Source organism: Nannobrachium achirus (genome assembly GCF_963921795.1).
Source record: "Nannobrachium achirus genome assembly, chromosome: 3".
In the NCBI taxonomy this organism is placed as follows: domain Eukaryota; kingdom Metazoa; phylum Chordata; class Actinopteri; order Myctophiformes; family Myctophidae; genus Nannobrachium; species Nannobrachium achirus.
Window position 1 is genome coordinate 20940513 of NC_137812.1, and position 16611 is coordinate 20957123.

The following is a 16611-nucleotide window of genomic DNA, read 5'->3' on the forward strand; positions in this document are numbered from 1 at the left end:
GAGCTTGTAGATCTGCTATTTAGCACAACCAGACATACAATGATTTGTCTTTTACTTCTACACTAGTCCCTCCCTAACATTTAGTTTCGTACTTACTCTTAGTTTTAGTCACCACAGCAACATTTTAGTTTAACACTAGCATTGTGTGTGTGTGTGTGTGTGTGTGTGTGTGTGTGTGTGTGTGTGTGTGTGTGTGTGTGCGTGCGTGCGTGCGCGCGTGCGTGCGTGCGTGTGTGTGTGTCTTAGTTTTAACATTGAAGGTTTCCGATGGGCCCAGACCATGGCTTTTGCGATCACGGAGATCAACAGAAACGCCAGCCTGCTGCCCAATGTCACGCTGGGGTATAATCTCCATAGCAACTGCTTCACTCGGGGAGTTGCCTTCCGCTCTGCGCTGTCGTTCATCAGTGGCAGAGAGGAGCGGATCCGTTTGAACGAGAGCTGTGCCGACTCCGCAAAAGTGCTCGGATATCTGAGCGATCACTCGTCGCATTCTGTCGCCATCGGCGGTTTGTTTGGTTTGTACAGAGTGCCCCTGGTAAGTTTCTTACGTGAACACCATCCCACATTTTTCTCTCTTTTTTTAATATTGAACACTCTTTCTGTGTGTGTGGGTTTTACAACAACCAATGAAACATATTAAAAGGCGATTCTGACTAAACCTAGCCTAGCATAGCCAGACGATATCACACTGCGTGGACTTGTGTTAGCAATGGGAGATAGAGTCTAGCTGAGCTAGGCTAGACTAAACCTCCTAACTCCTTTGGATCCTCAAATCGCCACATGAATGGCCAACAACCTCCTGACTCCACGTGAGCAGCATGGGTAATGTGATGGTACAGGACACACTCAAGTATCTGACAATGTATGAAATGTCACCAATACCAACTCTGATGAAGCAGTATTGTGTTGCTCTAAAAACATCTTGTTGTTTTGTTTTGTTTTGTTTTGTTTTTAATTTCCTTGCTTAATTTAGGTTGTGGTTATTTACAAATATACAATGTACAATGTGTACAGCATTTTTGAAAGCCTGGGTAAAGTAATGGTATACTGTAGTGTAGGACACACTCAAGTATCTGACAATGTATAAAAAGTCACCAACACCAACTCTGATGAAGCAGTATTGTGTTGTTCTAAAAACGTGTTGTTTTTTTGTTTTGTTTGTCATTTCCTTGCGTAATTTATGTTGTTTAGTTATTTACAAATGCAAAAGTAATGCATGTCCCTGGTATTATACATGTGTTTATATTATATTATGTATGAGAGAGAGAGAGAGAGAGAGAGAGAGAGAGAGAGAGAGAGAGAGAGAGAGAGAGAGAGAGAGAGAGAGAGCAATCATGTAACACAGCTTCTATTTGCTACACTCGCATGCTTTGCTTGGATTATATAAATGCATTGTTCAAGTAGGATTATATTTGGGGCCTATGCCTTTATTTTTAGGTAGGCTATTAACCACTGCATTACAAAACATATGTCTTGCCTTTAACAGGTAAGCTACTATGCATTTTGCACCTGTTTGAGTGACCGGAACCAGTTCCCTTCCTTCTTCAGAACAGCCCCAAATAACGCCATCCAGGTGATTTTTTTACAAAATGGATCTGATTGTTGGTATCAATTAGTTCATGTTCCACACACTTAAAAGGATCCCTTTTCATTGTGGAATCTAGCAGATTCACTGACTAATCACTATGTGAATAATCTAACCCAGTGGTTCTCAACCAGGGGAGACCCGGGGACCACCAGTGGTCCTTCAGAAGGTTCCAGGTGGTCCCCAGCTACATGATGGAGAGTTGGATCTTTAACTCTTGAGAACGTAAAATGAAACAATTGTACGCAGTTAAAAGTAAGATTATTGTTAAACATTGCATTACTTATTTCTGAACCATTCTTTAGCCCTGTGGTCACTGATTTAAATATTGGACCTGATCATCAAAAGCCACATAATATTTCCAACATGTTCATACTAAAATGCCTTACTTCATTAATATCGACCTTTCTCTGTCCCAGCAACACACTCTCGTGGGATCTACAGTAGCACCAGTAATCATTGGACGGTCGCACAATTTGCCACCAATCGCCAAATAATATGTTTTGATAATCAGATCAGCGCCTTGGCATAGGCCTATGCTTATTTGGGGGTATTTGTGCAATCCTATGTTATGTTAAGCTATTTGATAGGCTACATTGCATGATGATTCTGCAATTAGGCCTATTTATATTAAAAGAACAGCCCACACCCCCTGCTGTAAATGACTTTGCACGGCTCCGCTGGCGTATACCATGTCACCTCTAGTGGCTCCAACTGGGCTGGTGTATCTTCCTAAATTAAGAATCTTTGGTCTAACCTAAGCACTTATCCCTCTACATTCTCTATTCAATCAGATGGCAGCTATGCTCCGGGTCATGAGACGGTTCAGGTGGACCTGGTTTGGACTGCTGACCAGAGACGACGCCTACGGCCACGACGCAGCTCGGGTCTTCCAGTCCGAGCTGGCCCAGTCCGGTCGGGGTTGCCTGGCCTACTTGGAGATCATGCCCTGGGACAGCGACCCAGCAGAACTCCGGAGGATCGTCTCCATGATGAAGACCTCCACGGCCCGCGTGGTCGTCTGTATCATATACGGGATCCGTATGGTCAAGCTCATGGAGGAGGTTGTCATGTTAATTTTTTCAAGATTCATCATTATAAGGAGTTTATTGTTGAAGCGAAGACACAAGCGAAGACATGTAAACATGGATTTTGATTTAATTGCAAGCATTTGTATTCAATCAGATATGGGTGGAAGCTCATATTGACATTAGATTAGAGTTTATCAAAGAATAAGAAAACTATTGAGACTTTCACACATAATGAATTCCATAGCAATTGATAACAATAATAATGTATATAAGCGTAGTAAATTGACAAATCACTTAAGAAATAAACGAAGTATTAAACGATGAAAGGTGTGAAGATTTCAGTGTGATATTAAAATGGCACACAGTATTCCTTTGTGGCCAGCATTGTTGATTTAATTTTTCACGGATGGAAACTAAACTGGTGGTGGTATTTTTAGTATTATTGTTATTGTTCAATACAATCAACAGGTGGTAAAGCAGAATGTGACAGGTTTACAGTGGATAGCCGACGTGGGCTGGGCAAATGACCCTAATTTCCAGACTCCTCACTTCATGCCCTACCTTAGAGGTACGCTGGGTTTCGCCATCCATCATGGAGAGATACCAGGTCTTAAGGACTTCTTGTTACAAATACGTCCTGATAATGACGGCGACAACAGCAAAGCGAATGCCATAGTGAGTATTTTCTTTCATTTCAAGGCTCAAAGTTATAAGAATCACACAGCCTTGGGAGGGAGGGGTGCTTTCGTTTCTCAAGCATTGCTTTGGCGTTTCTCAAGCATTGCTTTGGCTAGTTCGTTCAAGTGTCAGATTGTCTTGGGAAGAAGCTTCTTTAGTGGTCTACTGCCGGTGGCCTTGAATGTGGACCCACTTTCCATGGGGCATCATCTGAAACAGTATGGGATGGTTGTGACTACGACCTTCGATGATTCTGTGAGCTTTGCTGACACAGCGTTCAAGTCTTGGATGGAGGGAAATCACATCCTCTGACGCGCTCAGCCGTCCGCATGACAAATGTAGTATTTAGGGTGCAAATTCATTCTGATGTCGGTTTTTATATTATGTTTTTTCTTCTTCTTCCTCTTCTGCTTCTTCTTCTTTGCATTTATGTTTCTGTTCAAGCCCCCTTTTTATTTCTTCAGGTGACACAGTTTTGGGAGGACACGTTCAACTGCAAATTTGCACCCCTTCAGTCAGAGTGGGTGGATGCTGGTGGAAGGGAGTGCACCGGACAAGAGGACCTGGGAACAGCGAAAACTGCCCTTCTGGATATGTCTGATCTCAGACTAGAGTACAGCGTGTACAAGGCTGTGTACTCGCTGGCACATGCCCTGCATGACATGCTGCAGTGTGTGCCAGGAAAAGGGCCTTTCAGTGGGCACAGCTGTGCCAGTTTGCAGGCAATACAGCCATGGCAGGTGCAATATTCCTCTGGTTACACATACGTCTGTTAACACGTCCAGGGACTTGTAGGTCGCATCACTTGATTCGATTTAAAGTCCTTGACCATAAGTACTGTAGGTTGGGGAGTGGCTTATTGTTGGTATCAGGCAGCTGGTAACACGTGGAAGTAATCTGTCCCCGTTACAATACGCTAGACCCCTGTCCATGATTGGAGTCAATTAGCCCCGTCCCCTCTTCTGATTGGTCAATACATCATAGTTTCTATCATTTGACACAACTTTTGAACAGTTTGTCATAGAGTCATGAGAGGCATCAATTTGTTATTATAACTACAAACCCACGCAGCACTTCAATAGCGCTTACATGTGTACAGTTAATGTTTATATTGTGTAGTAACTACTGCAAGAGTGTAGTGTAGACAGTTAGTGTCAGTGTCACGTTTGTGTATTTTGTATAGGCCTACAGTATTTTCTTTTCTTCACCATTTTTTTCCTCATCACCATTTCTAGCTTGTGTATTACCTGCAAAAGGTCAACTTTACCACATCATATGGTGAGCAAGTATCATTTGATGAGAACGGAGATCCCGGTGAACCGATCTGTGATATCATAAACTGGGTGTGGCTCCCTGATGGAAGCACAGAGATCCACACTGTAGGTTTGTTCAAGAAGTCCCCTTCCAGAGGCGAAGAACTCATCCTTGATGAAGACAGAATCTTCTGGAGATTTGAATCCACAAAGGTGTCACTTAATTGGCTGGCTAAAGCAGTGGTTCTCAACCTTTTCAGGCCACGACCCCCAAAATTATCATATTTTAACTGACGAGCACTGAGGGTTGAAGCATTACATTTTGTATAACAAGGTTCTATTGTGAAAATAGCAGATGTACATGCTCACAATGCCTCGCGTTGCGAGGCGTTGTGAGCATGTAGATCGGCTATTTTCACAATTTCTGCCTCTAATATTTGACAGTTTGGTCAATGTTTAATTTTTCAATTTAGAGGTATTAAAAAGTCCTTAAATTGTCACTTTAGAAATGTGCAGATACCATCTATACACTTAAACTTTATGTTGGTTTGTTTACTGCACATTAAGTTAATCAATCATTTTGGGACTCCCCTGGGGGACCCGCTGGGCTAAAATACCTAATGCAATTCAGTTTAGACTGAGATGGATCATTGTTATCATCCTCTGTAGCCGCTTCGGTCGGTGTGCAGTGAGAGCTGTTCCCCTGGAACCCGTGTGGCCAGAAGGAAAGGGGAACCTGTCTGCTGCTTTGACTGCATTCCGTGCTCTGAGGGAGAGATCAGCAATGAGACTGGTAGGCAGTGGTGTAAAGTAACTAAGTTCATTTACTTAAAGGGATATTCCATTTTCAAAAATACTTTTGGTAATTGTATTGTTTACTCAGGTCTTTGTGACCACCCTGGATAGATTTTATTAGCTTGATTCAATATTTAGATATTTCATATTCATCTTATCAGACACATTCCTATACAAACCCATTATAACTTCAAACTCCATTTTAACCATGATAGATTCATCAAAAACACCCGTTCTTATTTTCTGGTGACTCATACTAACGTCCTAATATGTGAGCTGGCCGTGTTTTTCTGATAACTTTTTTTCATTTATTTTTTAATATTTAGGGCCCCGAGCACTACGCAGTAGTGTGAGGACCCTATTGTAATTGTAAAGATTATTCTTCTTCCGCCGAATGAATCGTGTTTCACCTACATATGAAAATCGGTACACACCTGTATCATGTCCGGACTCACAAAAAAGTCTCTTGGCACCATGTCCGAAACCAAACAGGAAGTCAGCCATTTTGACTTCTTTGTGGCGTTTTGGGGCATTTTGGGCCGCTTTCACGTGTCGCACTTTAACAAACTCCTCCTAGGGGGTTAATCGGATCAACTTCAAATTCGCTCGGCCTACACAAGACACCTTAACAATGAAAAGTTGCTCAAATCATGAGTTTTCATTAAACGGCGTGACCGTGGTGGAGCGTCAAACTTCCTTCGCCAAACAGGAAGTGCCCCCTCTTCTGATGGTCGATACTTGATTGTTCCTTTTTTTTGGCTATTAATCATCAACCGTTTGTCATACAGACTTGTGGGTGGTGTCATTTGACTTGATTAAGAGTCCTTCACCTTAATTGGTTTAACTTAGCCCCGTCCCCTCTTCTGATTGGCCGAAACTTTATTTGGCTTTATCTCGTCAACCGTTTGTCGTACAGACTTGTGGGTGGTGTCATTTGACTTGATTAAGAGTCCTTCACCTTAATTGGTTTAACTTAGCCCCGGCCCCTCTTCTGATTGGCCGAAACTTTATTTGGCTTTATCTCGTCAACCGTTTGTCGTACAGACTTGTGGGTGGTGTCATTTGACTTGTTTCAGAGTCCTTCAGCTTAATTGGTTTAACTTAGCCCACCCCCTCTTCTGATTGGCCGAAACTTTATTTGGCTTTATCTCGTCAACCGTTTGTCGTACAGACATGTGGGTGGTGTCATTTGACTTGTTTCAGAGTCCTTCAGCCTTATTGGTTCAACTTAGCCCCGCCCCCTCTTCTGATTGTCCGAAACTTTATTTGGCTTTATCTCGTCAACCGTTTGTCGTACAGACTTGTGGGTGGTGTCATTTGACTTGATTAAGAGTCCTTTACCTTAATTGGTTTAACTTAGCCCCGCCCCCTCTTCTGATTGGCTGAAAATGTATTTGGCAATAACTCATCAACCTTTTGTCGTACAGAATCGTGGGTGGTGTCATTTGACATGTTTCAGAGTCCTTCAGCTTAATTGGTTTAACTAAGCCCTGTCCTCTCTTCTGATTGGCCAAAACTTTATGTGGCTATAACTCATCAACTGTTTGTCGTACAGACTTGTGGGTGGTGTCATTTGACTTGTTTCAGAGTTCTTCACCTAAATTGGTCTAACTTAGCCCTGCCCCCTCTTCTGATTGGCCGATATTCAATAGTACCTGTAACTTTTCAACTGTTTGTCGTATAAACTTGTGGGTGGTGTTATTTGACTTGTTTCCTTGTCCTTAATTGGTGTAACTTAGCCCCGCCCCCTCTTCTGATTGGTCGCTGCCCCTTGTGACGTGGGTAGAGCTGCGAGGGCCCGTTCATCGCTGCTTGCAGCTTTAATTATTATTGTAATAACTTTTTTCCATTTTCCCAAAAGACAAATACAAATAAATGAAAACACTTATGCCTATTTAACCTTGTCCTCTTTGTAGACTCTGCAGAGTGCACCAGTTGTCCAGAGGACTTCTGGTCCCGTCCCCAGAGTACCCACTGTGTCCCAAAGAGCGTGGAGTTCCTCTCCTACCAAGAGGCCCTGGGCATGACTTTGACAGCCATCTCGTTGCTAGGCACCATTACCTGTGCCGTTGTCATGGGAATCTTCGTCTATCACAGAGACACGCCCATGGTGCGCGCCAACAACTCGGAGCTCAGCTTCCAGACTCTGCTGTCACTCAAACTATGCTTCATGTGTTCGCTGCTGTTCATCGGTCGTCCCAGACTCTGGACCTGTCAACTGAGACATGCCGTTTTTGGGATCAGTTTTGTGCTGTGTGTCTCCTGTATTCTGGTGAAGACCATGGTGGTGTTGGCCGTGTTCAAGGCCTCCACGCCCGGCGGTGCAGACATCATGAAGTGGTTCAGTGCTAAGCAGCAGAGAGGAACGGTTCTGGCTCTCACCTCCATTCAGGCAATTATCTGCACTGCTTGGCTTGTGTCCGCCTCACCAACACCTCTTAAAAACACTCAATACCTCAGCGATAAGATAGTCTACGAGTGCGAAGTGGGATCCACCGTTGGTTTCGCGGTGCTGTTGGGTTATATCGGTTTGCTGGCACTGCTCAGCTTCGTCCTGGCTTTCTTGGCGAGGAATCTTCCGGGAAACTTCAACGAAGCCAAGTTGATCACGTTCAGCATGTTGATCTTCTGTGCCGTGTGGATCGCCTTCGTCCCAGCATATATCAGCTCTCCAGGCAAATACGCGGATGTGGTGGAGGTGTTTGCTATTTTGGCGTCTAGTTTTGGCCTTTTGCTGTCGCTGTTCGGACCAAAGTGTTACATAATGCTTTTGAAACCTGAGAAAAACACTAAGAAGTCCATCATGGGTCGCTGAAGATGTAGAAACATAAATTGAATGACAATATTTATGTCCTCCTGTATTTTAAAACAATAATTGTAAATGTATATATTTTCTTGCTGTTAATCTTGTTAGCAGTAGATTCTGTTTTCTACCAGTCTCAAGTAGTAATGGAGTTCTAGATGCAAACATGTATCATCTGGCAGGAAGCAAACCTGGTGAAAAGTTGATTTTATTCTCTGTAGGTGATAGTACTGCAGGTATGTCCAGCACACATCACAATCAAAATCAACTTCAGAATAGTGGGTGGAACTTGTTGTTGTTATTTCCATAAGATAAAGGGAAGAAGAAGAGTGTGGTGTGTGTGTGTGTGTGTGTGTGTGTGTGTGAGTGTGTGTGTGTGTGTGTGTGTGTGTGTGTGTGTGTGTGTGTGTGTGTGTGTGTGTGTGTGTGTGGGTGGGTGGTGGTTGGGGGGGGGGGGGTGTTAAGGGGGAACATGATCTGATCGTGATCATGATGCTATGGACGTTGCTTTCCTTTCCACTGCAGCTCCATCAATGAGGATTGGCGTATGATCTCTCTGCGGCCTCCAGTTCTCCCGGCACCTGAGTGCCAGGCAGTGACTTGTTCTCATCTCTATAGGCAGACTCATCGTTGTTGACAATCCGACCTATCGTTGTCATGGGGTCCGTGTTCTTGATGATGGTGTTGAAGTCATGTGTGGCTCTGCAGTCATGTGTGTGCAGGGAGTAGAGGAGAGGGCGCTCCAGTGTTGACTGGGGTGCTCCAGTGTTGATGGCCGGTCTGATGTGATGCTGCCCATTCTCAACACCTGATGGTTGGTTTGACAGGAAGTTTAGTGTCCAGTCGCACATGCTTGGGTGTAGCACTACGTCTCTGAGCTTTGCCTCCAGTTTTTTTTGTTTTTTTGTTGCAGGGACAATGGCATTGAATGCTAAACAGCATAATGTACATATTTGTCCTTCAGCTGCTTGTCATCCATGTGTGAGAGGACGTTTATAATGTGTTATGATTGTTGTTATAAAGCATTATAACAACTATCAACATAAGAGTTTTTTTAAACTATTCTGTGATAAAAGCAGATTATAATGCATTATAAGTAGTATGTTTGTATTGTATAATGCAACTATGTAATGTAGCAAATGTACCTATAGTTAAACACAACATTAAATCAAACATTACAATGAGTTTCTCGAGTTAACTTTACATTGCACTCACTTTAAAAGGCAATCTCAAACATCATAACTGTGAAAAACAAAGTTTGACTGTTGTGGATAATATGACATATTGTTTTTTTTTTTTTTTTGTTTTTTTTTACATACGTTTTGCAATTTTGGCTCAGAAGTGGGAACTAGAAACAGGTCACTGCTATGCATAATCTTGGCATACGTAAAATATTTGAAAGAGCTCCAGCCCAGTTCAAATACAGATTTGTATCTTGTTGCTGTGTACCAGGTTCAGCGATGTTGCATTCCACAAGATTCTAAGACATGGCACAGCACTCACATGTTGAGAAATGGTTCAACTCTCAACTCTTAAGACAAATCTCTGTTCTCACAGCACATCTCTATTCAGAAACATTGCTATTCAGAAGATTGACTTCCATTATTCTAAATGGAGGTGTCACTTAAACCTAACCTAAACATTAACCCTAACTAACCTCAGTGGGGGTATTTCTGAATAGGGATGTTTCTAAGTAGGGGTGTTTCTGAATAGAGGTCTGCCCTCAAGATGGGATGTATTTCATGATGAATGCACAGCAAATACCATTCATTGGAGGCTCAGAGATGATGCTTAAGATGAATGGAAGTTTTATGGTGTGGCTGCCAGGTGGGTGGCTGTTTTTCAAGTGGCGGTTTATCTTCAACTACATCTTGAGCTGGATATGTGGAAAAGATATTTTCCAGATTGGCCGAACAAATGGAGTCACAGCAGAAACTCTCCTGCATCACTCTCAACTTTACTTCTACATGCTGTTTCTACATGTCATCTTTTCGACACCCAACTCTAACCCTTACCCTTAACAATGATCTTATAATACAATCTCACAGCACACATATGGGTAAATTCTCCTTCTACAATACTGCCACGCAAGTGTGGAATTCCCTGACTATTTCCCTGAAGACAAGTAGCTCAAGGCTGCCCTGAAAATCCACCTATCAGAAGGCCAGAGACGAAGGGAAACACCCTTCCCCCATTTATTATATTAAATTTGCATTGTATATAGTTTGTTATACTGTACTTATGCTGTTCGTTATTGCATTAAATGTTATTATTGTTATTATTTGTGATGAATTGTATATAATGGACTTTGAATGTAAACAAAGCCGTAATAAAAGGTCTTATTTGGGATGTTCCTTTTTGGCCTTGATGGTAAACCGGCCGGTGCTGCTCGGCATGTAAGTATGTTGTGTGTACCTTGTCTTGTTTTCAAAATTGCCAAATAAATGATTCAATCAAAAACCTTAACCCTAAAGTCCGTGGGGTGACGCCCAAGGAAGCGTCCTTCAGAATTCAGGAAGCTTGCCAGTCCTCTTTTACCAACACCCCAAGCCGGAGGAGGCGTCTACCTTTATATGTCTATGGGCGCGGGGTTCCTGCGCTTGCAACTGATGTCACACAATATAATTGGCTCTCCGTCTGAACGATGACGTGGCATGTTGTGATTGGCTTTTGGCTTTGAATTCCTCTTCAAACCTTTATTGAATGGTGTCAGTTCAAACAACAACAGTTATACACAGAGACAGAAAGCGACAGCGTCAGCAGCGTTTTTCATTAGATTAAAGTCAGTAGGCCTATGTCTTCGTTTTACGAAGAATTATAATGTTATCTTGTGGAAGGTGTTTACCACACCAAAACCAACAGCCGTCCTAATGACAACAGCCGAAAGGCTGTAATGCGGAAGGTAGCAAAATGTTATATGGTTAAGGGTAAGTGACGCGTCTGTATTGCAGGCAAGCCAAAATGGTACCCACAGAGGTTTAAATCGCTCAGCCAGTATAATGTTACCAAGTCTTCCGGCCTAACAATGAAAGAATAGCCAATAGAAGAGAGTTTATTCTGCATGCTTCAAGTTCACTCCCATGTCCGCGTCCCACACAGACCACGCACAGCGGCACACATGCACACATGCACGCACGCACACACCACCAAGCCCAGCAGCATGTTGGATAAATGCAGACACTTGCCTAAATTTCGGTGTACGCCCAAATTTTGATCTGCACCACGTTGATAAATGAGGGCCAATGTGTGTGTGTGTGTGTGTGTGTGTGTGTGTGTATATAACGTGATATCATTCGACATTTATCGCATGATGAATGCGAAATGCTTGTAGTCACGACGAGTCGAAGATCCGTTTTCTCATAAAAAAAAGAAAATCAAAACCCAGTGTGACATGAGTGGTGCTATTTATGAGTTAATTTCATTAACACTTAAGGTGCCAATTACGTCCAGGAACATGATAGGAATTACGGCGGTGCGGCGCCAAGTCCCCGTTATCATGTCCAGGGACGTGTTAACTGGTTACCATGGTTACTAGGTAAACAGGCGCTGCGGCGGCCACTGGTGAGCAAAAATCCCATGATGCAACTTGTTCGCCATCATCAGGAAGCGTTTAATCTCCATAGGCTCGTATTCATTGCTGCTGCAAAGAAACGGCTTTATCTCAGAATCTACTTCCAAAGAAAAAAAGCTTCAATCGCCGAGTAAACATACGCCATTACAACATCATGAGATTTACCGGGGCTCTTCACAATGGCTGCACTCTGTAGCCAAATAATTACAAAAATAATGGCATCCCAAGTGTCAAGCATCCTGCGAAGCTTGGCCAATTTGACCCTGGGCACAGAAACGGGAAGGCCCCCTTCCTATCTGTAAGAAAGTCAGTCACGGCTGGGCCAGGTGGCTGCCAGCCAGGGTATCTTTGCCCAGGCGGAGGACAGGCAAAGGGTGAGCCTCCGTGTTGAACACCCAGCTCTCCAAGGGCATCAGGTAATCGCTGGAGAACAACAGGTACAGATACTTGAGCGTCTCCGACAGAAAGAAGCTCTGCTGCACGTCATCATGGGTGGGAGTGGACGAGGTGACGTCTACCACACCAGAGAAACCCCCACTCACCCTGCAGTGCTTATCTATAGCCTGTGCCGCCTCCCAGCCCCACTGGCGGTACTTGGGGTCATGGGTGAGCCGCCACATGTACCAGTAGGTCTCAATGACCTCCGGACGCAGGATGTAATGTCTGTTCACAGGTCCTGCCTCCGGACCAAAGTCTGGGTCAAAGCTAAATGTTTCTGGTCCCAGCTTCGATGCTGTCCTGTCGTAGGATTCGTGGCAGGTGTGCGCAATCTCAGCTCCCAGCTGGAGGTAGTGTTCTGCCTTGCCATCTGGCGAGCCATTGGCTCCAAGTGCAAACATCCCCCCAGCAAAACAGGTCAGGTGGCCCATCTCCTTCCGCAGGTAGCCATGATCCCACTCCCCGATGAAAGTCAAACCACCGTCAGACTTGTGGATCAGATGGCGTTCTATAGCCTCAATGGCGTCATCATAGGTCCTGCGTGCCTCCATGTCGGTCTTGTCAGACACGAGCCATGCTTTCAGGAGGTACTCGTAGAAGCTGTCCCCAAGACATCCTACTGAGGTCTCGTCAACTACCCAGGAGCCTGTGTGAGGCTCAAGGTAGTTCCGATACAGTCCGTTGGGGCGGTCCATTTTCGCTAGCAGCTTACGGATGTGCATAACCTTCTGATAGTAGACAGGGTTCCCAGTTAGGTGTGTGAGGTGAACAAACTCAATGTGGAGGGTCCCGAACTCAGCCAAAACGCTGTCTGGTGACCAGTGCGTACCTACACCTTCACCACTTTTGAGGTTGACCATGGGCCAGGGAATGCCTGTAGGCGTGTTGAAGGCAGGAAGCAACCTATCAGCCAATTGCACTGCCTTGAGTTTGAATATTTCCTGTCCAGAGATGTAGTAAGCAGCCAGCAGTCCTCCTATGAAACGGATGTTGGCCTCGAAGACAGAGACTCTAGCATCGACATCAAAGTCCAGGTTCTGCTCAATCCACTCCTGTCCATCCTTGAACTCCTGGTTAAGGCCCATGATGTACAGGGTGTCTAAAGAGTCCACTATAGTCGCACCTAGCTGGGAATTGCCAAAGACACTGGAGGAATGGCCTGTCTTTGACAGGGGCCGCAGTTCATTATTACCAAAGCTGTACTGTCTGTAGTTGTCCCATGCATGCTTCATCATCTCTCTGATCTTGTCCCGTTTGTTCTTGATGTCATGTTCTGGGGGCTCTCCGTCATTGACTCCTAACACCATGGGCAAGGGTATGGGGGGCAGAGTGTTTGGGAGAAGCAGCGACTTCTCATCGGAATTACTCCCTCTGGCTGCTTCCTGCAGTGTACGCTCATGGTCTTCATGGATCCTATCCCGCAATATCTCCTCGTCTGTGTTTCTGTGTTTGTAGTGTGCCCACTGTCCTTCTGTGAACGTGGGACTCCCCTTGGGGAAGGCTACAAAGCTCAGGGTGATGAAGGCACAGATGAACTTGGAGAGCCTCAGCATGGTTCTGAGATGGCAGAAGGAACGAGGCACACTGAGACAAATGTTGGGACCCTGCAGCAGGGAATTCGTCCGCCTGGTTTCACTGTTAAACTCAGATTAGGTGAAAGTGGGAGGTGGAGCGAACCAGTGTTGTATTCCTAAATGCCAGGGTGAGAACCCAATTCTACAGTATCCACAACTTTCCAACATCCCATTCAATAAGCTTTGTAATCAACAGGGTTTCACTCAGCTCATCACCAAGCCAACTAGGGTTACAGATAACTCTCAAACCACCATAGATCTCATTGTAACCACAGACAAATCTAAAGTCTCCGCGAGTGGGACTATTGAATGTGGTGGCCTAAGCGACCATGATATAATTTACTGCACCCGTAAAATACATAAGTCCAAAGCTGACGGCCACAAAACAGTTGAAGCTAGAAACCTTAAAACCTACTCTAGCGAAGCCTTTAATCACAAACTGGAGAAATCTGACTGGTCCCCAGTACTAGCTAGCACTCAGGTCGATGAAGCCTGGCTGGGCTTTAAATCCATTTTCAACACTACCCTAGACGAAGTGGCTCCTTTGCGTAGGGTCAGGGTTAAAGCCCGCTCACAGCCATGGTGGAATTCGGAAATCTGTGAATCAATGAAACTCAGAGACAAAAAATACTCTGAGAAACGCAAATATAATCACAAACTCAAAAAAGGCCCCAATAAACACCTTGAAGCCAAATTAGAAATAGTCAGTTTAGAGGCTAATAAACTGAGAAATCGGACAACCTCCTTAATCCTTTCTGCCAAAAAACACTACTTGGATGAGAAAGTTGAGGAAAACATCCACAAACCACGAGACCTATGGAAGCTATTTAAAACCCAGCTAGGCTGTGGTGCTAAACTTAGATCCATAGCCAGCAACATATCCATCCAAACTCCCATAACCCTCCTCACTGACAGTCTCGATGTAGCCAAAAATCTCAACATCTATTTCACCTCCATGGCCAAAAATCTGGTCAATAAACTGCCCGCTCCATCTGGGCTGTTTGGTGTTAGGCACATCTTGAAATTCTACAGGAACCTTGGGGTATGCAAAGACAATTTTAAACTTACCACGGTGACAACTGATGAAGTGTTTAAAAAACTTCGCACCCTACCTCAATTCAAGGCCGCTGGCCATGATAAAATCGCCCCCAAATTTCTCATAGACTCAGCTGCCACCATTGCCCCAATCATTACCCATATTATTAATCTATCTGTCAAGCAGGGTTATGTCCCCCAGGACTTCAAATTAGCTAAGGTAACCCCCCTGCACAAAAAAGGCAGTAAACTTGACCCTGGCAACTACAGGCCAATCTCAATCCTTAGTTCCATCTCTAAGGTAATGGAAAAAATTGTCTATGAACAGGTGGCTAAATATCTTGAAGAGAATAAACTGATCTACGAGTTCCAGTCTGGCTTCAGAGAGTCCCATTCCACAGATACATGCCTCATCTATTTGAAGATTACATCAAACGTGAAATTCACGATGGCAAATATTGCGGCATGGTCATGCTGGACCTCCAGAAGGCATTTGACACCGTCGATCATTCTATTCTGATCGAAAAACTCAAAGCTATTGGTCTTGATAGCACAGCAGTGAGATGGATGCACTCTTACTTGGTGGGGAGGGAACAGATGGTGGAAGTCAACGGAACCCTGCCCCCCCCCCCCTCCCAGTAAAGGGAGTATACTAGGACCACTGTTGTTCTTAATATACGTAAACGACATGTCATCTGCTTGTGACTGCAATCTGTTTCTGTTCGCGGATGACTCGGCTCTCCTAGTCTCCGGCAGAGACTTATTGCAGGTTGAAAAGGCCCTTAACTGTGAACTTAACAAGATCTGCACCTGGCTCAATGACAACAGACTCTCAATTCACCTAGGCAAAACTGAATGTATCCTCTTTGGATCTAGTCAGAAACTTAGCCTAGTTGAGAACTTCACAATTAAAGTAGGTGACACTGTGATAGAAAGAAAAAACTACATCTGCTACCTGGGTTGCATCCTGGAGGCTAACCTATCCAGTGAAAAAATTACCACCAAGGTAATCAATAAAGTCAACCAACGAATTCGCTTCTTGCAAAGGGTTGCCCCGCTGATCAATACTAAATCCCGAAAGACACTAGGAGGAGCTCTTATTGGGCCCCTCATTGATTACGGAGTCCTTGTCTGGTATCGCGACGCCCCAGCCGCCTTAAAGTTAAAGCTTCAAACAGCCCAAAACAAACTAATTAAAGGGTTGTGCTTGGTCTCCCTCCTCTGACCCACCTTACCGATCATCACCACGAAAGCGTGGGATGGCTCAAAGTAGCTGACAGAGTACAGCATCTTGCAATGGGCCTGGTGTACAAGATACACTACACCTCCAAGATTCCCATGTACCTGACAAACTACTTCTTAAAGGTCAAGGATGTTCACGACCACAACACCAGAGGCAGCTCCACGAATCATCATCAACGTAGATTTAACACTAAACAAGGCTCTAACTCGTTCTCCTGCTACACCATCAACATGTGGAATGCCCTTCCTCAAGCCCTAAAGGAGAGCAAATCCCTAGCCTCCTTCAAAATTGGTATGAAAGGTCACCTTCAGACAGCTGCTACCCGTGACTTGTAAATAGACTAAGCCCCCATGCCCCCCCCCCCCTTTTTTATTATTCTTTTTTCTGCCTTTGTATTTGATGTTATGCTTTTGAAACTGATATTATCCTAGATAAAGTACTATGTTCTATCCGTCTGTCTTTCAATGTTATATGAGATACTTAAAGTGTGGTTCCTGTGGAAATAAGCCTCGGCTTTCTAGGATCTCCTTTTAGTTGACCTTGTACCAGTGATTTGTACTGTCATGAAACTGTACTTTTTTCTATTGCAAACTTCTAATAAA

General features: G+C 44.2%; 2 protein-coding genes across 2 annotated transcripts; one reads left to right on the forward strand and one right to left on the reverse strand.

The window, feature by feature from the left end:
• Positions 1 to 280: 280 nt before the first annotated feature.
• On the forward strand, positions 281 to 8160 carry LOC308282091 (extracellular calcium-sensing receptor-like; the record flags this gene model as incomplete). The annotated part of the gene is made up of 5 exons (XM_080722435.1): positions 281 to 538; positions 2383 to 2652; positions 3088 to 3294; positions 3762 to 4011; positions 7262 to 8160. 5 exons carry the CDS (start codon positions 281 to 283, stop codon positions 8158 to 8160), a joined length of 1884 nt encoding a protein of 627 aa, XP_080578561.1.
• A 3870-nt stretch (positions 8161 to 12030) lies between these two features.
• On the reverse strand, positions 12031 to 13710 carry LOC308282092 (mannosyl-oligosaccharide 1,2-alpha-mannosidase IB-like; the record flags this gene model as incomplete). The annotated part of the gene is made up of 1 exon (XM_080722436.1): positions 12031 to 13710. The coding sequence occupies one exon, from the start codon at positions 13708 to 13710 to the stop codon at positions 12031 to 12033; it is 1680 nt and encodes a 559-aa protein (XP_080578562.1).
• Positions 13711 to 16611: the final 2901 nt, after the last annotated feature.